General features: G+C 49.9%; 1 protein-coding gene across 2 annotated transcripts in view; it reads left to right on the top strand.

Annotated features, from left to right (window-relative positions):
• The first annotated feature begins 9,932 nt into the window (after positions 1–9,932).
• PLCH1 (phospholipase C eta 1) overlaps positions 9,933–27,190 on the top strand; it is a 45,104-nt gene continuing 27,846 nt past the window's right edge. For both annotated transcript variants that reach the window (XM_041405985.1, XM_041405984.1), the window contains exons 1-2: positions 9,933–9,996; positions 10,465–10,582. In XM_041405985.1, coding sequence (XP_041261919.1) covers positions 10,504–10,582 — 79 coding nt within the window. In that variant the 5' untranslated portion in view covers positions 9,933–9,996; positions 10,465–10,503. The remainder of the gene's footprint in view (positions 9,997–10,464; positions 10,583–27,190) is intronic.

Here is a 27,190-nt window from a genome sequence, read left to right as displayed (position 1 = left end):
GGCCGGGCCGGGCGGGGCGGGCGGCAGCGCTGGGGTTTGAACGGAGCAGGTTGTGCACCCGCACCAGGCTGGGGCTGTGCGTGCGGCCGGGGCGGCGAGGGACAGCACCGCACCGAACCGAACCGGACCGGACCGAGCAGAGCCCATCCCGGCGGCCGCGGTGAGTGAGGGCGGACGGGACCCCCGAGCCCCGGCCCTGTGCGCGGCCCCGCGGGCGCTCCCGGCGGGACGGGGCTGTGTCCCTGCGAGCCTCCGCTGGGCTTTCCCACGCGGCTGATGCTGCTTTCTCCCGGTGTTCGCGGCCCGGAGTTGCGGTGGGGCTGTGCGAGCTGGAGCTTCTTCTCAGCCCGTCCCACGGACGTGCCCCGAGCGCTCGCCGGGCGGAGCGGCCGCTCCGGGGCTCTCCGGGTGCCGCTCGCTGCCTCGGCCGTGTTCGTGCTGCTGGGCACCGGGACGAGCTCCAGCCGCTCTCCGCCGCTCGCCATGTGCCGGGGCAGCACCTGGGCCGCGGGCAGTGGAACCGGAGCGAGCTGCAGCCGCTCGGCTCGGCTCGGCCCTGCCCGGCCCAGCCCGTGTCCAGCGAGGCTCAGTGGAAAATCCCGACCCCCTGAGGAGCGCCCCTGTCCCCACCTGGAAGGTGCTGGGACGGTGCTGAGAAGAGTCAAACCTCTTGCTGGACTGAGTCCTCCCTAAAAATACCTTATTTCGAATTGCCTAGTCCATAGACAATTTTTAAAAAATTAAGTACAGTGAGGTAGAAATTAAACTCCGTGCACGTTTTGTTGTAATTAAGCTACTCTGTGCAGTTCTGGGAACTTCAACTCCAGCTGGCCAAAAAGTGTTTTAGAAGAAGTGTTATTAAATTCCAGGGAGAAAGATATAAGCCTTATCTGATGGACCAGTCATAGGCTCTTTGTTTAAAGTGTGCTTTAACTCCTGAGTTATAAAACACAATGTTTGCCTGTTTTCAGGGGGCCCTCCTGATTTACTTGTCCTTGGGACTTCTGGCCCTTATGTTGCAAAACTTAGGAAATGAAAGAAAAGTTAAGGTGTTCTGAAATGTGAAAGAAAAATTGCAGGTAACAGTACTGAAAGGAGAGGCAGGGCTCAACCCTGCAGTGAGGCACCTGAGTTAATGTGGAATATGGAAAGAAAGTCCAGGCTTTTTGGGAGGTGAGAGGCAGCAGAGTGCATGTTAAAAAGTCTTCCTGGTTCTTTAAGCATCAGCTCCCTGGAATAAGTTTGAGAGTGCTACTTTTATAAAATCTGTTTTGAACTCTGAAGGATGCTCTTTTCCTACACTTAAAATGCCCGTAGGCTGTTACAGAAAGAAATGTTAAGTTTTATCAACTGAAGATGCACGATTTGTGAGAAATGATCCATTCACGGGTGCTTTCTGGTTCTGTGCTACCTATTGTCTATAAAACTGGGGATCAGCTGGTGGGTTGGGATCAAGTGGTGCACAGCTCATTATTTTAACAATAGGGGCTCGGCTTGGGAGGTTGCCTAGGGAATTGATTTAATGCTGCTGTCCTTTCAGCCGTTGAGGCGGGTGTCCCGCCATGACTTTGATCAAAATCACCGGTATTTGAGAAGGAGAATAAAATTTTCACTCCAGAAAAGCAGAGAGGCCACCCGCTATTAACAGCTCCCAGTTTTACATGAGCTGATCTGTAATTTAAAACACTGTCAAGAAATACCCGTGGCAGTAAAACAGTTTCATGAGCATCAAAACACAGAATGAAAATTAGTCCTCTGTTCAAGATTTGTTTTCCCCTTATTTCTGGGAAAGGCTTTAAGCTGTGTGTTTCTGTTTGCTCTACAAAATGATCTTCCTGTAAACGGAGCAGTTTTCCTTTAATGAAATCTGAATAAGCTGAGTTTTTTCTAAGGTGTCACCCAAGATCCGATTCAATTTAAATTGATAACGTCAGTGCCACACTCAGGGCACAGCCACGTGGGCTAGTGTGGCGTGTGGAGATTCGTTTTGTTTGTTTGCTTTGGGCTTTTTAATAGGTTTAAACAAGCCCGAATGTTAGAAAAACAAAAACAAACTCTCCAAATTCGGAAGGCGAGTGTCTGTTTCCAGGTCTGCTGGAGACCTGGACAGCGTTTTCTGCCTGTGCCTTCAGAGGAGGTGACTGACGCCTGGCTGCCCGGGGCTCTTTCAGAGAGCCCCAGATGAGTGCGGGGATGTGCGGTGTGCTGCGCTCGGGGCGCTGCACCATTCCCCCGGGCAGAGCGGGCTCCGAGCAGCCGTGGCTGGGCGCTGGGAGGTGTTGGAGGCTCCCTGGGCTGCTTCTGCTCTGCTCTGAACCTGCGGGCCTGGGCTGTGCCAGGCACAAACCTGGCTTTGTTTGCCAGCCCACAAGCAGAAGGTGCTTCTGGTGGAGCCCTGCGGGGGTCAGCTGGTGCCAGACTGATCTAACGGCCAGCAGGGAGCTGTGTGCTCTTGTGTACTCCCTCGGGTTTGTTTTCCTCCTTGTTTATTTAGGAAACTGGAACTGTTTTCTGTAACAAAGGTGCCTTTCTTGCTCCAGTCTCCACGGTCACGGCGGGCACTGTTGTCGCTCCAGAGATCTGAGCTTGCCCTCTGCTCCCCTGACTTTGGAGCCTTTTGCTGCTCCTCTGACACTACAGAAGGACTGTCCAGGTGCACCTGGGTGTCTGAGAGTGATGTGGAGCACAGATCTGAGGGATGGGAAGGCAGGTTGGGGGATCCACAATGCGAGGAAGTATCTGACACTGCAGACGGGTGCTCACAAAGGTTTCCCCAGGGACAGTGAAGTGCAGAGCAGGGGCAGGGGGAGGAGGGCAGAGTTTGGAGCAGATGCCTGCTGCAGGGCTAGAAGAAGCTGGGCACAGGGTGCTGAGGATGCCACGTACCCTGGTGGAGGCTCAGTCGGCCACTGAAGGATGTCAAACCCTCCGAGGGCGTTTGCGTGTGCGTTACAGGTCTTGGCATGAGGTGCCCATGTGAGTCTCTTCAGGCTGAAGTAACTCAAGGCTGCTTGAAGAAACTTCAAGTGGAGGCAGGCTGTGGTGCAGAGAGGTGTGAGCTCTGTTACAGATGTGATTGATTGGGTCTGACACGGAGTTCCTGTTCCTTTGCACACCCAGCGTGACCCAGCGTGTGGCTGGGATGGCGTGGGTCACACCAGCCAGTGCTGAGCCCCACCAGCTTCTCCTTTGCTTGGCTATTGTTCCACCCACAGCTGAAAAAAAAGGAAGAATGTTAGCAATTACCAACTGTGTTAATTGATGTTCAGCACAGAGGATCTTATGGAGTGAAATGCCCACTCTTGGGGGAACCACACACACCCTGGTAAGTGGCCAAGTACTCAAGGTGCAGGTCATCCGTGTCCATGCCTCACACATGGCTGCATTGGCAAAGTCCTTTCCAGGTGTCCTGTTCTTATCTCCACAGTTTATCACATTGTGAGTTGTCTCTGTACTACTGTCTCTGAAACAACTCTGTACAACTGTCTCTGAAAGTTTTAGATTTTCATTTACAGAAAGACTCCTGCATTCATTTGCAGCTTGAAACTCTCTGTGCAGCAAACCCAGACCTGATTTGGCTTAGGGAATGGGTGAACGGAGCTGGCAGAGGCAGCAGAAAGGTCTGCAGAGCACTAGAGGTCTGTGTAAGGAAAACACGGATGGACTCACTCGTATTTACCCGTCCCATGTCTGGTGGGATGAGTGTTACCCTGGACAGGGTGTGCAAGGCAGGTGCCAGCTGAAGCTGTGCCTGCTGAACCTTAGAGGCAGCAGCACGCTGCCCTCCTGCAAATCATTCCTTAAAGAGGAGAAAAACAAATTCCATCTAGGCTTCTGGAGGAATGGGGAGCAAATGCTAATTCCCTTTCAGGGTCCGTTGCCATGGGGAGTCGGTTCAAATCCTTTCTAATGCCTTCCTCAGCAGCAAGTTGTGCTGACACATGCTTTTCATGGCTTCCAGAAGGAGTGGAGAAACGACTGGGAACAAAAGCTGCATGGGAATGAGCGGCCCCGGGAGGAGCAGGGGGTGCTGAGGGCTGCTGGGCTGGCACAGGTGGAGGTGTCCTTTGCACAGGGGGCTCAGCCCCGTGCCCTGCCTGCCTGGGAGGGGTGGGGGCCGGGGAGCTTGTGTGCCAGACCCTGCTCTGCCGCTGTGCAGGGAGCCCAGCCTGCTCCTCGTGCTCCTGAAGAGCAAATCCTGGGAATTTGTCCTCTAGCAAGACCCAAACTGGATGCAGTCAGGGCTGGGCTGAGCCTCTGTGCTCACCTGGTGAGCAATGCAACATGTGTTTAGTGCTCTGCTGGGGGAATAGCCAAAATACCAGATTAAACCCGGTAAAAATGTCTAAAAATCTGCATTTTCAGTAAGTCTCATCTATCTAAGAGCGTGCAAGTGCAATATCTGCATGCCAAACTCTGTTGTGGCCTTTCCCCTTTGATTAGACATCTCTGAATTGTGAGTTTCCAGCAGCTCCCAGGGAAATCCACAGGATGTGTCTCTTTGCTCCTGTTCTGGCTTGCCTCTTTGGACACCTTTGCTGCCAGCATGGTGCCAGCACAGCTGGTGTGGCCTCTTGGCACATTTGATTAGGGAACTCATCTGTCAGAAAAATAAACCAAGAAAAATCTCTGCTTTTATTCCTCCAGAGCAATTCCTAGAGAAATAAGAAAAGGATCCCATACTGGATAGTTTTGTTTTCTGTTGCTAAGCATTGTTGATGTTTTTTCCATGCTGGTAATATTTATGGTTAAATATTTGCTGTTCAAAAGGGATTGTAGCTCCAAGGGTATTTTTTAAGCTTTTGGTTTCATACAAGATGCTTTAACTCTGGAAAGTAGCCATACATTAATGACATAGTTAATACCATAGGGAGGTAGCACTTTGTTTTGTAAGTATGAAAATTATATCAATTTGTTGGATAAAGTGTCTTTTTGTGTCAGCAGTATGGAACTTCCATCTCGTGTGCCTTGCCTATTCTGCCTGGCTCCCATGTGTGTAACTTTAGCAATGTTTATGCAAGTTATTTTGAGTGAATGATGATATTTGAGGCTGATTAAAGCGGAGATTTGCACAGATGATGTGTGGAACCCTTAGAGCTTGGCTTGTGTGACAATTAAATCTAAATCTGCATGAATTTAGACCAGCTTAAATGCTTAGCAATATTTGGGTGACTGTTAGTGGCTTAGTGGAATCAGAAGCCCAAGACTGCAGATGGGTGGATGCCCCATGGAATATTGTCATATTAGGGTTTTATAATCTCTTCAGATTTGTGGTTTTTAGGTCTAACTATGGCTAAGCTTTTCATCCAAGAACTTCTTTGGTTTGTGGATACTGTTTCAAAAAGTCCAGCCCATGTTGTGCAGAACTGGTCTCCGAAAGCTTGAGAGCAGCTCTACCAGAGTTGTCACTTTGGTTAGAAAGTAAAAACGTGGACTGGGAAGTTCCTGTTGATGGCTACTGATTAACTAGGAGAGAACCTGCAGTGTATTTTAATGTGCTAGGGAAGGGAAGCTGGTGAGGGCATGAAGTTTCCTGGCTGCATGTGGTGGTGTGAGCAGAAATGCAGAGGAGCTCTCTCCCTGGGGTCAGTAGCTGTTATTCCCAGCACTATCAGAGGGCTGAGCCCTGGGAGCACGTCCTGGCCAAGTGTCTGTGTGCTCTGCAGCGTGCTTGCCCGGCTGCTGAGTGCTGCTGGCACCTGGGGAAATGATGTACAGCTTGATGGGGGACATTTCTTTATTGAGCCAAGGAATTGTAGAGAAACCCCAGTGATCCCTCTGGGCAGCCCTCGCTCTGTGTCCGAGGAGAGCAAGTGAATCTCTTGCTTGTTCTCAAACTGAAGATGAAGCACTGCATTCCTCCCTTCTAATAACACTGCAGGTTTGTTGTGAAGCTGAATTGCTTAGGTTTTCAATACCACTCCAGGATTCTCCAGGGGAAGTTCAAAGCAGCACTTGTCCTTCGGTGTTTATTTTCTGTTTGCAGTGGCTGGGAGGTGGCTGCCCACACGAGCTGGGCATCAGAGATGCCACATGCCCCCACCACAGTCCCAGCTGCCACACTAAAGCCCAGCCTTTCTCTCTGGACTCTGTTCTTGCTGCTTAGTGCCAGCCAGATGGTCTGTCCTCCTCCCACACTGAGATCTCTAAAGCTCATCAGAGGGCTCTGGCCGTAGCTGGGCCAATACAGCATCATTTCCATCACACTATTATTTCCACCATTTGGGGTGGCTTTGTGTGACTCTGGATTGCTCTTCTCATTTCTTACCTTTTTTTAAATTAACATTATTATTTTGTTATACTTTTCCTTTATGTCAATTGGAGAGCCCAGTATCTCTGAACTATTTTTCATGCTCAAATTTGTCATTAATGGGCACAAGCTTCCAAAATCAGTAGCCCACTTAATATTCAGTGTTTTCTGGCCTTTCCTTTAATTACCAGGAACATGAACTTTATACACCATTTGGGGCTAAGGAAAGGAATCTGTTTTTTATAAGTCATACTTCCCACGTGGGTTCACTGGGTAGATCCGAGCTCTGAAAGTGGAGCTGTGGTTTGGTCCCAGGGACGTGCTGGTGTCCTGCAGCTCTGCCCTGCCATCAGGAATAATCCCTGCTCCTGGAGCTGTGGTTTGGTCCCAGGGAAGTGCTGGTGTCCTGCAGCTCTGCCCTGGAATGGTCAGGAATGATCCCTGGTCAGGAATGATCAGGAATGATGGAGTCACTGCTGTTACCTGTGCAAGTGCCCCAGGCACCAGCAGGGCAGAGGGCAGGTGAGCAGCACTCACTCAACGTGTGCTCTGAGAGCTGCCACTGGGCTCAAACACCTTCCTGGCCATGGGCTTATTCCCTCTTCACACTGGGCACCTGGTCAGTGTCCAGGTTCAACAGTGCAGGTAAATATTTGCATTGTGCTGCTGCTCTCCAGAACAGGTCTGTGCTGAGCCTTCCCAGCAGCCCGAGCTGAGAAGGTTTTGCTGAGTGCAGCTCAGCCTGCAGCTGCTGGTGGCAGCGTTGTGATTCCCTGGAATGAGGGAATTCCCTGCTTCCCTGCACAGCACACGGGCTTTTGCTGTGTGAGAGGGGAAGCTGCAGAACACGGTGAGACATGGGGGTCAGGCATTGCTCTTGGTGCTGAGCCTCCTGCCGTGAGAAGCATCTCTGCCAGCCTGGGCAGGGCATGTGCATCCTCTGCTGCATCCAGAATACCTTACACATTCATTGCTACTGCTTTTAGAATCAAATAACTTCATAAAGCATGTGTAGAATGAAAGATTCATTGCTACTGCTTTTAGAATCAAATAACTTCATAAAGCATGTGTAGAATGAAAGATTCATTGCAACTGCTTTTAGAATCAAATAACTTCATAAAGCATGTGTAGAATGAAAGATTCCTTGTGAGGAGTTTGCCCACTTTCTGGTAACAGAGGATCATCTCTCTCACCTCATCTGTCTGTATCTGCACTGTTTATTCATGTGTGCACATGTGAATATTAGTTAACTTACAAGTTATTCCATGCATCCAACTTTGAGCGATATCAGCTTACTTCTATTAATAACAAGCAATACCAGTTTACTTCCATTAATAACTTGAGCAGTATCAGCTTCCTTCCATTAATAACTCTCTTGTAAAGTGCAGCTCTGCACAACTAATCAAAGCTCTTTGGAAAAGTGTCTCTCATGGAACACAGTGCTCAAAGCACAAAAGTAAGGCAGCTGACAGGTTTGATGGAAATGAATCAGCCAAAATAGCAGATGCAGCTCTCTCAAGGTGCTGTGTTTCTGCACAGCACATAATGGACACCTTGCTCAGCTTCCAGATTAATGCACTTTACCAAAATACAAAGTAGGTGGATTCCTGACACGCTGCACTAGCATCTCTGCTCTCAGGTAGTGAAGCACCAATTGTTTTACATTTTGGAATGAATGTGGCAGGCTCAGGGCTGAACCTGCAGGAATTTTGCTTATTGTGAAAATGATACCCCAAGCTGAGAAACCTGCAGAGTGGAAAAGTGAGGAGTGTTTTCAACTCTCTCTGAATTGGCTGCTTTATCAAGCTGGTTTTCAACTCAGATTTATATCTGGTCAGGATTTTGGTGACTTTTTGCCAAAAAAGTTTTGTTGTTATAGTCCTAATTAAACCTAATTACATACTTATGGACACTTTTTATGCTAATAGATGTATAAAATAAGTAATACATTTTAGTCAGAATGTTCTTCGTCTCCTGTAATGAAATTATGCAAATTTGTATACAGTTAAGTTCCTAAGTGTGTGTTCCTTTGAAATGATGGTATTTGGCCCAAGTGTGGGGTTGGTTAAGACATTGTTTTCTTTTTTTTTTTTTTTTTTTTTTTTTTGTACTGTAGGGTAAGGCATGATCTTGGCTGGGCTCTCCTGGAACCCTGTAAAGCAAATAACTTTGAGGACTATCCAAAAAACGTCTGGTGTTTCTTGGGAAGCTTTTCTTGTGGGATGTTTGTGTCAGCTGATGCAGCCCCTTCGGGAGTCTGCCTTCATCCCTGATGTGCCCGGGAGAACCTTTGTTCCGAGGGGCCAGCGTGGTGTGGGAGACCCCTTTGTGCAGGAACAAAGGGGGATTGTATCGGCCGTGAGAGGGAGGGGAGGGGGCTCAGGGGCTCTTTCAGAGGCACTGCAGGGCTGTATTGACAGCCACGTTTCCCTGTAAATCTCCCCGTGACACAGGTTCTGTGTGGGAGCTGGGCGGGAGATAAGATCTGCTTTTATTGTGTGCAAATTCTTAGTGGTGAGTATTTGGTATGGTTTCCTTAATTAAAACACGATGCCTCTTGGACTTCTGTAGCCTAAAGCAAGAAGCCTGGCCGTAGGCTGGACTGTGGTGTTACTCCTGTGCTTTAAAATTAACTAACAGCTTGTGTCTTAGTGCTTTAGGCAGAGGGACCTTAGTGCAGGCTACAAGGAAAGCTCGTGGGTGGTGAGGGTGAAAGCGCAGGAAATGTAGAAGATGAAGCCTGGCAGAGGTAATGGCTATTGCTGCTTGGGCTCCAGATTTTGGCAAAACATGCCTTTAGTGTCAACAGTACCCAAAACACACCCCCAGTGGAGCCTGGGGACGTTTTAAGATGGAGCAAGGCACAGACAGGTGTTGGTGGCTCCCAGCTGCAGCAGAGCATCCCGACCACGGCTGCTGCCCTCAGAGCAGCCCGGGGGCAGGAGCAGCCCGGGTGTCACCCTGGCACTGCCCTGTGGGTCTCTAACGCTTGCGAGTCAGCACCAGCCTTGGCACTGCATGGGGAAAAGGGAAAGATTCTCCAGGTCCTTCTGTTCCCTTGCTAGCCGTCTGCACCCCAGGAATGGATTGTAGCTAAATTGGTCGTTAAGGATCAGAGGAGTACCATTTCCTGGGATTTCAGATTGTTTGTTGTCCTTCTTGTTCTGAATGAAATGGATCTGTGTCCTTCAGCAGAGCGGAGCCCTTCATGTGCTGTGGTGCTTCATTTGGGGCTGGGTTTGTTACTAAGGCCCCCTGGCAGTATTTTGTGGGGAGATTTGGGTGGCAGTGTCCTCACATCCTGCTAGAATTGCTTGGATAAAGACAGTTGGAGTTGTTTGTGTGAAGTGTGGGCGAGCAAGCAGCTGGGTTGACCAGAGTGAAGGTGGGAGGGAGATAAAATGGGAGACCAAAGTGGGCTTGTAACAGGAAGGGGTGTCTGGATTGCTGAAACCAGAACCTGAACTTCATAAAATAGCAAAGGGAGAAGGAGGATCCAGTGAAAGGATTTGGTGTCAGGACAGGAGATTAAGAATTCCATGGCTTCAAAGAAGTATGAAATGCTGGTGTGTCTGCCTGTAGCCGTCAGTGTTAATTTTGGGTGCTGATGTAACTGCTCCTCCCCAGGCTCAAACTGCCTGTCCATGGGTGATTTCCTCCCGAGTGCCACAGGGCAATGTCTGCCAAGGGCAAGGGCACAGGGGCCCTGTGTCCTCAAAACTCTGCTCTGGTCTCAAAATCAGGGGGTGATTACCTTTGAGTCACCTTTTTAATTACTATAACCTTCACGTGGGGAGGATTTATAGTCCTGTGGTGGTGTTGGATGTGTCTGTAGCCCGTTAAATATGGGACAGAATCACTGAATGGATTAAATTGATCGTGTCTCCAGGCCCCACGGTGGCCTGCGGTGGCTGGGGAGGGTGATGGTGACAGAGGTGACAGGGGTGCCCAGTGCTCCCTGCAGCACCCGAGGAGTTGCTGGCTGGTGGCACCAGTGCGGCTCTGGCTCCATCCAGGTGATGTGTCCGTGCCCTTTGCCTGGACATCCCTGGGGATGGGCACGTTTGGAGAGTGAAGAACTCTGTTTGCTGCCATCTCTGTGCGAAGCGACGGACCGTTTTGCATAAAGGGCTCAAACAGCTGCAGTGCCTGCAGCAGCTGGGGGCATTTCTGGTAAATCGAGTGCCAGTTACCCATTCCCGTTTCCCTTGCAGGGTCAGAGCCTTTGATGGTGAGCGGGAAGCTGCCTCACCATGAGTTACTGGAGTCTGGATAAGAAGAGCTGCCTGCAGTACTGCCGGCACTTCCTAGCGGACAACGGCGTGTTCCACGGTGAGTTACGGTTGTTCTGCTTATTCTGCATTCTCGGCTCCTGGTGTGTCCCGCTGCCGGTGGTCCCTGACATTCCGTACCCACGGGAGTATCTCCTGGGGACGCTGCTCCGTGCGGGGGCTCGGCCGGGGGGCGCTCGGGGCGTGCGGGACCCCGGGAGCGGCGGGGAACGGCGGGGCTGCGGCGGCGCCGCCAGGGGGCGCTCCGGGACCGCCGCCCCCGGTACCGGCTCCGACCGATGGCCCCGGTCCGACCGATTCCCCCGGTACCGGCTCTGACCGATCCCTCCCGGTCCGACCGATTCCCCCGGTACCGGCTCCGACCGATCCCCCCCGGGGCTGCCGGGGCTGGAGCCCCCGAGGTCCGGCTGGCCCCGCCGGTGCTGGAGCCGCCGGGGCCGGGCCGTGGCCCGGTGCTTGCCCCTCGGTGCTTGCCCCTCGCAGCCCGGGCAGCAGCGGCAGCCCCGGGCAGGCTGCCCCGGGCAGGCAGAGCCGCTGGGCCCGGGAGAAGCACCGAGCCCCGCAGAGGAGCTGCAGCTCAGCCGGGGCAGAGCTGTGCGGGCTCGGTGCTCGCTGTGCTTTGGGTGACAGGGGCTGGGGTCCAGCAGGTCTCGTCTAATCGTCTGTCTGCTGAGGGAGTGACTTCCTAATGCTGCTCTGAGAGGCCCACACCTTGTGTTCTTTATTCCCTTTGAGGTCAGTAATTAAAACCCATCACTTTTGGGCAGATTTATGGCACTATTAATAACGGCAGCATGGAATGGCTATGAATTAAAGATAGAAATACTCATCTCATTCAAAGCAAAGGTGTTTTTTTTTTCCCTAGAGAGCATACAGCTCCGTTTTCAGTGTGTTTTTCAGGACTGGAGAGGTTTGCAGCCCACTGTAAAACAAACTGCATTTTTGTCACTATGGTTATGTCACCATTGATGAATTTAATGGCTTAGTGGGAGAATTAATCATTTGTCAGTCTGTGAATCTTCCTAATGAAGGCCGGTTCAGAGAGAGCCCCATTTTTCCCTGTACTCCTTTTTTTCCTTGCCCATGAGCAGTCCTCGTTCTATTTGGGACACCAAAAGAATGTTAATAACTTCCTGTAAGTAAGTCTGACAGTGGTGTTGTCACATTAATTCATGTGTGCTGCACTTGGGACTTGTGTCAGAGGGAAAGTGCTGTCGTCTCCAGGCAGAACCATTCTGCTTCTCCAGTGGAATGAATTTGTTCCTGGGGTTTATCAGGCCACTCGTGTGGTCCCACGGTTTTGGTGGGATCATGTTCCTTCAGAGTTCCCTCTGACCTTGTGGCAGGGCCCTGTTCCCCGGGTGCCCCTGAGCACTGGGGCAGTGTTTTGGCAGGTGCCTGTTAATCCCTGCTCTTCCCAGGCAGCTCCCTGCCCTCCTGCACCAGTGTGTGACTGGAACAGCTACAGGGGCGTGTATTTGCAGCTCTGCCACTCCAGGATAGTGCAAGGGGAGTCTGGTCCATGCTCTGAGGCCTGAGGTGCTGTGTCAGCACAGAGCAGCACCCCACCTTTATCCTGCTAATGGTGCAAGGCTGGGTAATGGTCCATCAGCACAGAGTCCAGCAATCCATGAACAGCTATTGAGGGATGAGTCTGCAAAGTGATAATCATCTACAGCCCAGGGCATAATTAGCAGGAATCCTAGACCAGAAAAATTTCATGGCCTAATTTATCTGTCTTTGATTGATGACCAGATGAGATTAACTATTTTTCCCTGACAGAATCCATCAGGGCTTCCCATTTGTCTCCTTTAACCCAAGCAAGGCACTGCAGAGACAGCTCCTTTCCTCTGAGTGTAGGGAGGGGCTGAATTCCTCCTGGCCAGTGACAGAGGTGGCAGTCCCACAGCGTGCTGTGAGGATGGGTGCAGTGTGCTGTTCTGGTGCTCCAGAGAGGCTGTGCTGATAATTCAGGCTGCTCACATTACCCCAGTGCACCCTCACTGGGAGCAGCGGAGCAGTTCAGTGCATCAGGGCTGCCTGGAGTGATTGTCTGCAGCTGAACCTGTGAGCTGGAGGAACTGCTGCACCTTGGGGCAGGCCAGGTGAAAGCATCCCACAGGGCCAGTTGGTGTTCTTAAAAAGAGTAGGAGTATCTTTAGGAGAACTGGCAGTGGCTGCTGAGGTGCACAAGAGGAATTTTGCTGCCCAGCTGTGCTCATCTCTGGTGTTTTCTTCACACCCTTGTGGCACCTGCATTAGTTTAAGCACCTGAGCAGGTGGAGTTCCATTTGTTCACCTCCTGCTGAGGAGCTCAAATGCAAGAACTCATGGACTGCATTAATAAAAATGTGTGTCTGTTGGGAGTGGTTTAATTGTTTTGTGTAAAAAAACCAAAACAAAACACCAACAAAACCCCAAACATCCCAAAAAAACCCCAAAGGAAAAAAGGCTCAGCTTGCAGCAGAAGCACCCAGCTGAGCCTGCAGCCCTGTTGCAGTGCAGTGCCCCTGCAGCAGCAGGACAGCACCTGCCCCGTGGGGTGTCACATCCCTGGAAGTGTTCAAGGCTGGACAGGGCTTAGAGCACCCTGGGGGAGTGGAAGGTGTCCCTGCCCATGCAGGGGGTGGAACAAGGTGAGCTCTAGGGTCCTTTCCAGCCCAAAGCACTCTGGTTCTGTGCTCAGCTGAAGGAAGGTGCAGTTTTGAGCGCTCAGGGGAAAGGTGAAGGTGCTGGTGCCACAAGGCCCAGCACAACGCAGCCCTGGGCAGCAGCGTTTGAGCAGGGCAGCTCAGGAGCAGGGAGAGGGTACAGAAGGGGAGAGGATGTGAGTCAGGCTGTTTAGTTTGGGAAATCAGAGGTTGGGAGGGGATGTGACTGCTGGCTCAGTGCATTGCAGAGGGAAAGCTCAGGAGGAAAAGGCTCGTTTGAGCTGATGGGGGAAGCTGGCACAAGAGCAAGCTGAAAATTGTCCACAAGTATATGAAGCAGGCCCAGGAAAATCTGAGGTGTTTTGAGCAGAAGATTGACAGGTTTTAGAAAAATGGTTACAGCATTGTATTTGTGCTCCTGCTCTGAAGTTGTAATTGTGATTAGCAGGCAATGTATTGATTAGTGGGAAATAAGGCTGGAAAACTATCTGTGGTCCCAGTTCAATCCCTGTGTGCAGTGAACTTCAGATCCAAACAGCAGTGCTCCCATTCCATTCAGGAGATGCTGCTGCACAGGGATCAGGCTGCTCTCTGCTGGGTTTTAATGGTGCTTTGAGACACTTGCAGGCTGTTACACAAGAGCTATTGATACACAGCTGTGGGGCTTTCCACGGGGCTCTGGCAGGTTGTCTTTAAATAATGGCTGAGATTCGTGTGTGTAATGAAATACTGTGTGCATCCACCTTGCCTAAGGCTCTCTCATCAGTTTATAATTTTATTAAGAAAAGCTGCTAATGGCTGCATTTGCAGGATATTAAAATTCTTATCTGTTTATGTCTGAAATTTTTGGTTACAGAAGTGGAGGTTGCTGCTGTGCCTTGTACTCTGGGGAGTCTTATCTGCCCAGAAGCAAAAATGTCAGTTTTCTTCAGCAGCAGCAGCAGCAGCAAGATACAGCAGTGTGTGTGCACACAGAGAATAACAGACCAGAGACAGGGGCTGGGGGTGAGCTGCTTTACCAGTTTCTGCAGAACAGAGAAGACAAGCAATTAGAATGTTTGGAATAGCCTTGAGGATTTGATAAACCCACTTTCATTTCCTTCCTCTTGCAAGCAGTTCCAAAGTACAAAGTACAGCATCCCTCTAGGCTTGGAAGAAGAGATTTTTTTTTTCCAGGGGTTTTAAGCTGTAAATGTGCATCATGTTTTGTTTGTTTGCTGGCAGTAACAATGTAGGAATGGCTGTGCTGTCAGAGCAAACATCCATTTCACTTTGCTACTAGATGGTCAGGGCTGAAAGTATAAAGGGAAAAAAACCCCCAAAGTGTACAGAAGAAACCTTCCTGTGGCTCCCAATGCCTCCCAGTCAGCAAGGCAAGTACTTCCCCAGCCAAAACTGCACCTAGATAATTCCAGTTTTTATCATTGCATCTGACTGGGGGTTTCCCCCCACTGTAAGATTTTTGGAATTCATTTATGCTTGTGACCATCTGCAGGAGTTAACCCCAAAACTTGTGTGGGCCCTCTGGTTGGAGGGAAGCAGGCTGTCAGGGATGGAGCAGGGTGTGTTGCCCTCTTGTTTCACCTTGGAAAGGGAATTTCCTGGAAGGTGTGAGTGGGTCTGAGCCTGACAGGGGACACAGGTCGTGTTGGGCACATCCTGGTGGCTTTGGCTGTCCAACATCCTGATGAGGAAACCACGGAGAGCCTCTCCTTGCTTCAGTGGCCTTAGACTTCCGTGCCCAATGAGAACATAAAATGCCTTCTGTTGTCCTTTTTTATGCAGTCAAATGGCCTATTTTGGTTATTGGAGCACAAGAGTTTTGGGGGAGCAGTCCTGGAGCTTTGCCAGATTGCAGAAATCCTTCAGGCCTGATGTTTGCTGAAGGGCAGTGCTCTATAATTAGCTCTGCTGAAGCCTCGTGCAGGGCTGTGGCACAGCTACAGATGCCAGCTGTGGGCTGCAGGATTCAGCCTTTTATCTTCAGTTGCTTCAGCTGGAGTCTCAGAATGATGCTGGGAAAGCAGGACGAGTTGGTAGTGCAGGAATTTGTGTTTGGGTTCACGTTCTGATTTATGTGAGATATCCACAATCCATTCCTTGAGACTAACAGATGTAAATGGAAACGTGTTTGCAAGAAGAGCATTAAGGAATTAATGTATTGAAGTCCACTGAGGTTTAAAAATGGCCCAAAGTGCCTGAAGAAACTCTCTCTGCCTTGTTCAAGAACTGTGTCTGTCTCTGCATCTGTTAATGAAAGGAGGAGTCTCATGTGGGATCTGTCTCCAGACAATGTTTCAGGTGCTTGTGTTCTAATGCCAAGTATTTTTCCCCTTTCATTTTTTGTGTTTCTCAGCTTTCCACAGAACCATGTCTTCATTAACGATAAATGAGTTGATAAAAGCTTTAATCTGATAAAAATGACAAGTTTCTGTACAGCTGATGCAAAGTTTTATTCATTGCTGGCTGACTTTTCACAAGGAGATTGTCTCACAGTTCACATCTAAGATTACACTTGGAAGATGATTATGAAGATGTTGTTATCTCCTTATTTCATTATCTATTCCCTGTAAGAGGTGTTAGCTCTCTAATCAGCTTTTCTTGCTCTTTAGCAGAATTAGGCTTTGTGCTGGTTTCTAGCTATTTTGACAGTGATAAAGGAAAACCCAATGAGCTAGAAAATGAACCTTCCTCTGATGCTGTAATTTCCAAACTGTTAGTTAAATCATACTCTCATTTATTGGAAAATGGATATTTTGCAGTAGAACTTGCAGGGTTGTGTCTCTGTCCAGTAATCTGAGCCTCGTGAGCTGTGGGCAGGAAACCTAAGCAGGAAAAACCAGCGTGGAGGGGAGGCTGTCACTGTCGTGCCAGACCTCAGCCAGGGACTGTGCACCACCCACGGGACAGCAGTGATGGCTGGAGGGATCTTGTCTTACAGTGATCACTGATGTCAATCAGCACAGGTAAAGGGAAATGAGTGTTTTTTCAGAAAGCTTGTTCGTCACCATCACCTCTGGGGCTGCTGGAGCTGTGTGGGCTGTGGCCCTGCAGAGCTTTCCCAGCAGGAGCCTGTGAGCCCTGGGACGAGGGAAAAGCCAAGCCAACTGACAGGGCTTGGGATTAAATGCAAAACCTGGCTTGACACTGAGGAGTTGTCATGGCGATTGATTTCAGGTTTTTTTTTGAAGTCGAATAAATCTACAGGTCTTATACCATTTGGCACCTGTCAACTGAATTACATAACATCTTCATTTGTTTGCTGTAATGTTCTTCTAACCTATGTAACATGCTTGAATTTCTAAAGACATGTAGCATTTAAGCACATCTGCTTTTAAAAGGAAGTTTATTCTGGAGACAAAATAATGAAGAATGTATTGCTGATTGTGGAAGGTTTCTTGCAGAGCAGCTGTGGCATTGAAGGAGCTTGTGTATAGCTTGTGTTATAATTAACAGAACAGTAGGAGTGTGAGTAATTTGCATTTAACACATTATCAAGTGCAATCTGATATATCAATAATTAAACTGTACAGCAGAGACAGTTTATTTTTTGTTGTTGAACTGCAGCTACAGCACATCATTTCAATGCACGGGCATTCCCCATTTCCCCTGCTCCGCCTGGCCGTGGGTGACACTCCCTCCTCAGAGTGGGACTTGTGCCACCTCCTGCCATCCCAGCCTGGCAGTGCCATTAGAGCCACAGCTGAGCAGCCAGGAGATCCTGCAGTGGCTCGGGGGTCTCGTTTCACTGCCCAGGGTGCTGGACATGTCCATGGATACCCTGCAGAGTGCTGAGCTCTGTCGTGGGGGCTGTGGGAAAGCTCTGTCTTAGCAACAGCTAAGAAATAATGATTTCTCAGGAAGTAAAGACATGATCCACTTGGATCTTGTCTCCCATCCCACTGAAGTTCCGCAGGCATGTGAAACTGTTAGGGGTTTTTTTTGAGTGGCTTTTTTTTTTTTTTTCCCTTCTCTGTCACGTTGTCGCTCATGTAACTTTTTCCTGGCCTGTGCTAGACAAATTCTGTCTCTTTTATTGCTGTCACAATGCTTGGGAATACAGCTGGGAATTCCTTTGGTGTACTGATGTAAATGTCACAGTGGAAGAGCCAGCTGAAGAGGGGAAGAATTAGAAAATGCAATAAACAAAAGATGTGAAGCATTGTATGTGGAGCTGAGTTCATTCTTGCTGTGCTTCCCAGCCCTGTGAGCCCTTGGGCTCCGTTGTAAGGAAGTGCAGTTTATGCAAGTCTGAATGCTTCTGCCCGTTGTTCCACAGTGCCTGTAAACCCCCAGGTTTCAGGAGCACTGGGATGCCTTAAACCAGCCCAGGGTTCGCCAGGGGCACGGGGGGTTCTGAAGCTGCTGGCAGAGTTGGTGCTCAGCACCTCCCAGGGCACTCCTGCTCCTGGCACTGCTCAGGGATGCACAGCCCAGCCGAGTGCATCGTGTGCATTTGTGCCTGACCCTGCAGGGGGCTGTTCCCGGAGTTAGGGACAGCGGGACAGCGGCAGGAGGAGGGGCACAGAGCAGGGCAAAGGCCGCAGAGGTGCTGGGGGCTCTCCCCTCCGGCTCGCAGAACCCCTGGCTGCAGATGCCGGGGGTTACTCCGGAGCGGGGTTGGATTTCCCCTCCCGCATTCAGCCTGCGTCACTCCGCCGCTCCTGAGCCGGAGTGTGGTAATCCCTGCCCGCCAGCCGCCCCAGCGCTGCCCGCGGCACCCCCGGAGCCCCGGAGCTGCCCGGAGCTGCCTGGAGCCCCAGCGCTGCCCGCAGCCCCAGCGGAGCCCCGAGCGCTGCCGCGGCCCGAGCGCTGTGTGCGGGGATGCTGCGGGAGCAGCGCCGCTCCGCAGACGCTGCCGGGCCCCGCGCTCCTCCGGCGTGAGCCAAGTTAGCTGCTCTCGCCTCTGGATTAGCGCCATGGACCGCCGAGGTTTCCCGGCTCGTCCTGAGGAGCGGCGCCCGGCTGTACTGCCGAGGATTGCTTTCCGAATGTGTTGGCTCTGAAGGCGTGAAGATCAAACTGAGCCTTTCCTGAAGGGAGAATTTCCATTCTGCTTGCCAATAATGCCCGAGTTACAAATTTAATGGCAGACCTTGAAGTATATAAAAATTTAAGTCCAGAAAAAGGTAAGTTTGAGTTTGGAATTGCCGTAGGATGAGCTCGTAGCGTGTCTGGAAATGGTTATAGAAAAATCAGGTAACTTAACCCTAGGGTTTGGTAAATTGCAGTATTTATGTGGACGTTGTTGGTATAACAACTGTGTATCTATTCCTGAATGTTTAACAAGAAAACCTGGTGGGTTTGTATTCACTTGAAAGTCAAGTCAATTTCTCCATGAAAACATGTAGCTTGTGTTTGAGATACTGCTCTTTTGATGAGAACAAACTGCACTTCTGTGTTAGCCTAAATTATTACAAATGTGTTTGCCTTGAATAAAAACATTCTTGACCTTTTCATCTGTTGGGAATTTTGCTGTGTCTTTCAGTGGAGAAGAGTTTTGGTTTTTTTTAGTAGTGCTTATAAATAGTATAACATTTGCAAGTGGTATGTAAAATTTGAATGAAAGCACTGGATAAAAGATGTCTTTCCAGGAATTGCAGGAGATGGTACAAAAAAGGAAGACATCTTGAATAACTTTCTTCAGTATCTTGTAGTTTATAACATCTAATTTTTTTTCAATTTAAGTCAGTGCTGAATGGAAAGTGGCAGTTAGCTTAAGCCTCTAAGTTGATAGAGAGTGAATGCTGTAGAAAGAAGGAGAAATCATGGTAGATTAAAGTTAATTTTTGTATTTTGCTCATCCTTAAGGATGTTGAATTATGTTCTTTTAAAGAAGACTTAGAAAATACATTTAGCATAATAGCTTTCTTGCCAGAATTGTGTAGTGCAGAAGAAATTTTTGTGAAAAGATTATCTGTAATTTAAAATCAAACAAACTAATCTAAAATAAAGCCATCAACAGTCACGGATTATACTTCGAAATATCATCTTGCCTGTTATAAAATGTTAGAAAATTTCAGGGCAGTGTTGGCAGTTGATAATTCTTTTCCCTTTGTATCTGCCATGGTTGATTTTAGTAGATATTCTTTATCTAGTGGAAGTCTCTGGGAATAGGGAGAGCTATTGTATAAAAACCAGAGCCTGTTTTAGGCAAAAGTGAGTTATTTGTGGCTGCCCTGGGGGAGGGCTGCTGGGCTGTGGTGCCAAGGGCTGCCGTTCCTCTCCCAGGGACCCAGAGCTCTCCGGGGAGCTTTGGTGGCGTGGCCAAAGGAGGGCAGGTGTCACTCCATCCGCCTTCCCAGGAGCCGCAGGTAATGGATACGGCCCCGCTGAATAATTCACAGCACCTGCTCTGCTGAGGGGCTGGCAGCAGCCTGCAAGGACAGCACCAGGTTCACGCTCTGAATCTCACGGCCCCGTGCGTGTGGATCAGCACATTCCACAGCGGAGAGCTGGGCTGAGGGTGGGTTCTGCCCGAGGTCACTCTGCGGTCCCCTCCTCACTCTGATGTGACAGCAAGCCACATTCCAGCTCCTCATCCTTGGTTGTGGCGGTGCCATCTCTGTGTGGGGAGGGCAGCCAGGGCTGCAGAGCAGTGAGTGGCTGTCCCTGGGTGTCCTGGGGTGTCCCTGGCACTGAGGTGTGGCCGCTCAGAGGTGGGGTCATGGCCAGCTCCCCTCTGTACCAGGGACAGTGGCAGTGCCCTGCTCAATGTCCTTATCAGTGCTGCTTTGGGACTCGTGTGCCTGCAGCTGTCCAGGCACTGAGTGTAGGCTCTGCAATCCTGATATGTAAGGGAGTTAGCCTGGAACAGCAAGCTGGTCTGGGTGGATGTGGAAGGCATCAGCCTCCTGGGAAGAGCTTGGTCATCCACAGGTTTCATTCCGGTAACAGCTCAAATCTGTCTCAGCATTAAATGCACTCACAAGAAGTTGGCACATGCACGTGGCAGCTTTGGCAGGTGGAAAGCCTCCAGGTGGTTTGGTGTATCCTGAGGAGGTTGCCCAGTGTTGCCCTGAGTGCTGCCTGACCCCAGTGTCACAGTGGGGCACCACAGTGTCCCTGCATGGCCCTGCTGAGGGTGCTGCAGCTGGGTGCTGATGGCTCCAGGGGCAGTGTCTCACCAGCTCTGCAGAGGATGTGGCTGGCCAGGTAGGAACTAGGTTATGTGCTTGCTACTACTTAGTGTTTGTGCTTTTGGTGCTTATGAATGGAATCTACTCGATTCAATAAATCCACAGAACATTCATGGTGCTAGGGGAAAGGTTGTTGCCGTTTGCTGAAGAACTGTTGTCTTTCCAAAACCCTGGTGCATAGATTAGAATTGCTGAGGTAACTCCTTCAGTGCTTTGCTGGAGCCTGAGCTGCCCCAGTACCACACTGGGGTCAGTGGTGGCACACAGCAGCCTGGGGACACTGTGAGCAGAGTGAGAAACCTTCCCAGCCCTGTCCAGCACTGAGCTTGCTGCAGGGGGTGTGTGTGCTGGTTTTTCCTCTTTCCTCCAGCAGCTGCTGCCTCCGTGTGCTGCTCCGTTGAGGGTGCTGCAGCTGGATGCTGATGGCTCCAGGGGCAGTGTCTCACCAGCTCTGCAGAGGATGTGGCTGGCCAGGTAGGAACTAGGTTATGTGCTTGCTACTACTTAGTGTTTGTGCTTTTGGTGCTTATGAATGGAATCTACTCGATTCAATAAATCCACAGAACATTCATGGTGCTAGGGGAAAGGTTGTTGCCGTTTGCTGAAGAACTGTTGTCTTTCCAAAACCCTGGTGCATAATTAGAATTGTTGAGGTAACTCCTTCAGTGCTTTGCTGGAGCCTGAGCTGCCCCAGTACCACACTGGGGTCAGTGGTGGCACACAGCAGCCTGGGGACACTGTGAGCAGAGTGAGAAACCTTCCCAGCCCTGTCCAGCACTGAGCTTGCTGCAGGGGGTGTGTGTGCTGGTTTTTCCTCTTTCCTCCAGCAGCTGCTGCCTCAGGGAGCGTGTGCTGCTCCGAGTCTCCTTGCATGGCAGAGGTGGGAGCTGTGAGGAGCCCAGGCTGGCTTTTCCTGGGGGTGCCAGCAAACCTGGCCGTAGGGCAGGCAGCTGGAGCCTGTGCTGTGGCAGGTTATCAGTACAGCAGAGAAGGGCCTCACAGGTGTTCCCACGTTACCAACAGAAACACTGATCGGCCTGGAACTCAGATGCACAAAACAGCATCGTTTTCAGTAATAAAATCACTTGGTGTTTGAGACTGTCAGTTCATTGTTTGCCCACAGATGACTCACTGTCGGTGACTTGCACCGAGGTAATTTAAAATAGAATAGATAAACATGTTTCTTTAGCAAAATGGCTATTTCTGAGGAGGGTGAATAAATTAGTTCATATCATCTGTTGCACTGCAGTCTCCATTCATTACTTTTAAAGGTTAATTAACTTCACCTTCCATTCTATTTTGCTTTTCTCCCTCTTTCTAGTCTCTAGCTGAGCCCCAGATGTGGCTTTGTTTGGCATCCTGGAGGGAAGCAGTGCTCCCTGCAGCCTGGTCCTGGGGGCTGGATCCCTCTCCTGTCATCAGGGCACTCACTCCTTCCCAGCCGTGGTGCTGAGGTGCTGCCACACGGGGTGTTGGCTGATCAATGTGCAGACATCAGAACTGGCTTTGCACTGAGGCTGGGACAGGTCATCCTCTGCACGTCCCTGTGGGCACAGGAGCAGCCTCTAGGAAGGGCTTTTTGACACAGGGTTTTTCCCTATTTTTTGTTAAATTGATGAAGTTAAGTGGAGGTGTGACGTACAAAGGGCGGTGTGGTGAGTGAGGAGGTCTGCCCTAGCTCGGTGTGTTGTGGTGGGAATTGTATTTGTTGTATCATACAACACGGGGAGGCTGAGAACAAGGTCTGGTTCGCTGGTGTATGATCCTTATTTATGTACTTATTGATTTTTTTAGAGGGCAGATATGGGATTCTGGCAGTGCAAGGGCTCGTGGTTCACTGTTCTCCACCTCTGCATCCGGAGGCACGGCTCCTGGGATGCTCAGACTGCTCTCTGCCAGCTGGGAGGCTCCAAGGAGGAGCCCCTTGGCCCTGCAGAGGTGGCTCAGCCGCAGTGAGGGGGGGATTGCCCTCCTGAGCAGGGCTTCCCCGGCCTGGAGAGCCCCGGGCTTTCCTTTGGGGACACGGGCACAGAGCTGGGGATGGCTGCTCCATGCCCTGTCACACAGAGCTTGTCCTGAATGCCACCCTGAGTCTGGCACGGTGACACCTCACACCTGTGTGCTCGTCCTCCCCTTGGCAGGGGCAGCGGAAACTCTCCTCCTCCTCCTCCTCCTCCCTTTCTTCCCACCTCCTGCTTTTTCCACTTTCTGGAGTGTCATAATCAACTGCTGTGCCCTCCCTGCTGAGGGATCCTCGAGGAAGAAAGAGGATTAGGATGTGCAAACTTAACTGTGTTTGCTTAATAAATCTGTGCTCCTTGTTCACCCCATTGATGTGACAATGTGCTTTGGCACTTGGCCACGGCTGTGCTTAAGCGATTGTGCTTTTCAGTGTTGACAAAGGATTAATTCCGTAGTCCTAATGGAAAACTTACAGTCCTCAGCCACGCTGTGCTGCAGTGGCAGCAGGGCTCTCACAATGGACAGCTCTGGTGGAGTTGTTTCTGAAGAAAGGATGAAACCTGGGCTAATTGCTCGGAGATAATAAGTGGAACTTTGCTGAGCTGGCAGAAGGGGGGTCCTTGGGCAGGGTTGGAAAACATGCATTATTCATGGTGTCCCACAGGGCAGCACAGCCCCTGTGAAGGAGGCACTGGCCTGGCAGGACATTTCTGCACTGCACAGTGCTCTGTGGAGTCTCAGCGAGCGAACAAAGCTTGTCATTAAGGATCATTCAGGCTCTTTTTGGATTATACTGTAGTGCCAAGCTTTTGTTTGGATACTTCTGGTTCCTTTCTGATCTCTAAGAGCAAAAGAGGAGGGGGCCTCAGTCTGGGAAGGAGCTCTGGGTTCTCCCATGGCAAGAATAACTAAGGGTTGTCAGGGATCAGCTTGAAAAGGTGAAGAGCAGAGACCTTTCACTTGTAATGTGGAAATAAGATGAGTTGTTGGTCATCCTGGAAGCACTGAGCCCGCAGTGTCAATAGGGGAGGCTGAAAGAGCAGCTACTGTGAAATACATGTTACTCAGACATGACTTCTGCGAGCTGCTGCTCCCAAGTTTTTGCATTTGTTTTGGGAAAAAAGACACCACCAGACAGTTCCCAGACTAACAAAGAGCTGAAACATGCTGATAGATTTAAGTTGTGCTTGGGGCTGTTTCTCCATTCTGGATATGAATGGTTTTACTCTTAAGCTTCACCCCTTTTTTGTTTGCATATTATTTAGTGACTTTACAAGCACGAGCTGCTTCCCAGAGTTAGTGATTTCCTTGATTAGACGCCATTCAGTTGTTTCGAGTAGTCTCAACCTGTGTTTGGGTATTTGTGTTGATGCTCTGCATTTCCAGAGCTGAGATGAATTGCCTGTGCCCTTTTCAGCCTGCGGTGTCTCTGCTGGTGCTGCGTGGCTTCCTCGAGGGCTTCTTGTAAAATGCAGAAGCGTGAGAGATTGATTGTCCATCTCATGTCCACGGACTTCCCAGAGATTACCATTAAACCCACTGTAAGGAGCTTAATGTGAAATTCCGTGAGGCTGGAAGAGCTGCTGCGAAGCAAATTAAACTCTGGCATAAAATATGAGCTGTGGCTATTTCAACCAAAACCCAATCCTGCCTGGGGCCCTGGAGTGCCCCAGACCTGCATCTGCCCTCTGTGCCCCCCGGGCTCTTTGGCTGTTATGTAACACCCCAATAATCACCCTGGTGGCATTAGTGCTGTTCTCTGGGATTTAGCTAAAATGTGCTCTCAGGGCTGGACCTGGGCAGAAAATGGTGTTTGATGGCATTCCTGGGAGGGCAAACCTGGTGCTCAGGGTGGGACATTGATGCAGGAGAGTGCAGACAGTGAGAGCAGGGTGGGGTTCTGGGGTTTGCTTTGGGGCTGGGCTCAGAGCGTTTTCACTGCTGGGAGGGGACAGTTCAGTTGTGTGCTGGTCTCCAGTGCAGGGGACGGTTTTTGGGAAGGACCTTTCAGATCGTGAAGTCCAGCCATCAGCCCAGCACCACCGCAGTGTTCAGCACTAAACTGGGTCCTCAAGAGCCACATCCACTCGTTTTTCACATGCTCCAGGGACAGTGACCCCACCAGTGCCCTGGGCAGCTGTGCCAGGCCTTCACAACCCTTCACAAAGTAAACCCCAAAACACTGAATGCAGGGGAGAAGAGCTGCTGCTGCAGTTAGAAAAGTAACTCATGCGTTTTATGGGTACCTTTTATCTCTTCAAGCTTAATGTTGGCTTAATGCAGTTGATGCCTATCATTTAGAAACCCAGTTTATATCCTCTTTCATAATTATACTTCTCGGTGTTTGGTAATGCTCTTTATACCTTATTTAATCTTTTTGTTTTGTCAGATGGCTGTAACAGTAAGTCCATAAAAGCAAGATGACACCAGACCTTTTGTCATTTGGTTGCACTTTGAAATATTAATTTCTTAACATACAGGAAAATAATGCTTGTGGACAGCAATAAGAAATTTGTTTTGATCTTTGACTTTAAAGTAAAATTATCTGTCACACAACAGGGGTGTAACCTTTTGTGGTATACTCCTGGCAGTAGAGTTGTGCTGCTAATGCAAAGGTAATGTTTTCTTGAACAATGAAACCCCAAAATATAGTAGAAAACATAGCCAGGATATTTATTTAACCTCAGAGAACACGTTTTATGGGAGGGGGTGTTTGTTTCACTGCAGGGATGTGCACTGTATAGCAAAATGCTCTTCTGTTTGCTGGAAAATGCTGCTCAGTGTAATGTCTTACTTCCCCAAGTAATTTCCTTCTGGTGTCGACTGCAGGGTCCTGCACACCCTGAAGCCCTCGTGGTGAGGCACCAGAGCAGGCAGAAGTGCACTCAGCAGCGTGACTGCTGGAGTTAAATCACTCTAACCAGAGGAATTCCCGGGATGCAGGGAGCGGCCGTGGCTCCGAGCCATGGAGGCTCTGTGGGGATCCTGGGGGCTGCTGAGCCATCCCTGGTTACCAGGGATAACCCCAGCACGGGCAGGGACGGGATGGAGAGTGGCATGGGATGGAGGGTGGCACAGGGATGGAGGATGGCATGGCGGATGGAGAGTGGCACAGGGATGGAGGTGGCACAGGGATGGAGAGTGGCACAGGAATGGAGGGTGGCACAGGGATGGAGGGTGGCACGGGGATGGAGAGTGGCACAGGGGGATGGGGGGTGGCACAGGGATGGAGAGTGGCACTGGGGGATGGAGGGTGGCACTGGGGGACAGAGGGTGGCACGGGCTGGTTTGGGGATTAGCGCCTGGAGCAGCCGCAGCTGCCCGGCAGCGCCGGCTCCGTGGGCAGCGAGAGCAGCGTGGGCAGGGGGCACCCCCAGAGCTGCCTGGCACCCCGGGGCTCAGGGACATCCCGGGGCTCCATGGCTCTGCTGCTGGCCTCAGAGGCCTGCCACGTGCTGGGCAGCGTGGCCACCCCAGAGAAGGTGGAGCTGGCACAGATGGGTTTGTATCTGCCTTACCCTCGGTACAGAAACCGCTCCTCCCGCAAGGAGAGCTTTGTGTTAGGAGTGATTCTCGTGGCTGAACTAAATTAGAAACTGCTATGTGGATTCAGGTCTGTATGGCTGTAAAGGGTTATTTTGGGAGGAAGAAAAGTAGACTGGTCTTTCATTATTAAATCCCATTAAACTTCAGGATGTCTGTTGGGATGATTTTAGACTGTCAAGTTTGCATAACTCCGCAAACAGGAGTGAATGTAGTTTTCAGGGGTTTTTAAATTTTAAATTAAAGCTTCAAATATCATAGAATCATGCAGTGGTTTGAGTTGGAAGGGACCTTAAATACTGCCCAGTTCCAACCCCCTGCCATGGGCAGGGATACCTTCCTTATACATTGCATAAGCATAATTTTTTATTTAAACTTTCAGATTAATTTTCTGTGATCTTGTAGCATGAACTGCATTGTGTTCTAGTTTAACTTAATTCATTTTCAGACTTTGAGCAAAAAATGCACAGCTAGACCTTGTGTTAGAAGAATATCTTTTAATGGGGATCATGTCTCGCTTCTCAAATTTTAATCTACGTCTGCATTGAGGAGCTGCTTCATTTACTCTGTATTCCTGGTCTATCTACAGGATTAGATGTTTTTCTGGAACCAGCTTCCCTATTCCTTAGTGAAATCCTTCCTGAACTGCTCTTCTGGAGCTTTATTCTGCCCTGCACTGCTCAATACCTTCCCTGATTCAGATGCTAATGTGTGGTGTCTGGCAAGGGACCGGCATTAGCATACTGAGAATAGATTTGAAAAAGACCTTTTTTATTTGCGTGTTATATTTTATAAATAGCCTGAAGGGGAGGATGGGCTGTTTTGTAAATGGTTTGCAGAGCTGAGATCCAGTGGGCTCGTGATTGCTGTGGCATTTCCATTACCCCAGTCCCTTCTTGAACGTGGAGCCTTTGTTATTAACACCTACACAGCAGGAATGATGCCATGCACTCTCTTACACGTTTACTATTCTTTAAATGTTTGAATCCTCACGGTACTTCCTTGGAATTGGGAAAGGCAAGCAGCAAAGATGGTGCTCCCTGGGGCACTGGACCTACTGCAGGTGGGGTTTGGGAGGTGGGGGCTGAGATATTGGACAGGAACTGGGTTTCTTCCACTTTGTGAAAGAAAGTGTTTTAAAATCTATTCCCTGTACCTGAAGTGTGCCTGAAGCATGAATGTGACTGCACCCATAACGTGATGCAGAAATGTTTAAGCAATTGAAATGGTGAAGAAGGAACTGGATTTCCTTTTGTGGTTTTTGTTTTCCCTCAGTTTTGTTGGCTGCAGTTACCTGACTGTGGCCCATTCTCTGCTTTTCTTGTGTTGCATAAATGTGTTCTTCTCCCTTCT

This window comes from Onychostruthus taczanowskii, unplaced genomic scaffold (assembly GCF_017590055.1).
Source record: "Onychostruthus taczanowskii isolate IOZ18803 unplaced genomic scaffold, ASM1759005v1 scaffold24, whole genome shotgun sequence".
Classification (NCBI taxonomy): Eukaryota; Metazoa; Chordata; class Aves; order Passeriformes; family Passeridae; genus Onychostruthus; species Onychostruthus taczanowskii.
This window is presented reverse-complemented; position numbering and strand designations above follow the sequence as displayed.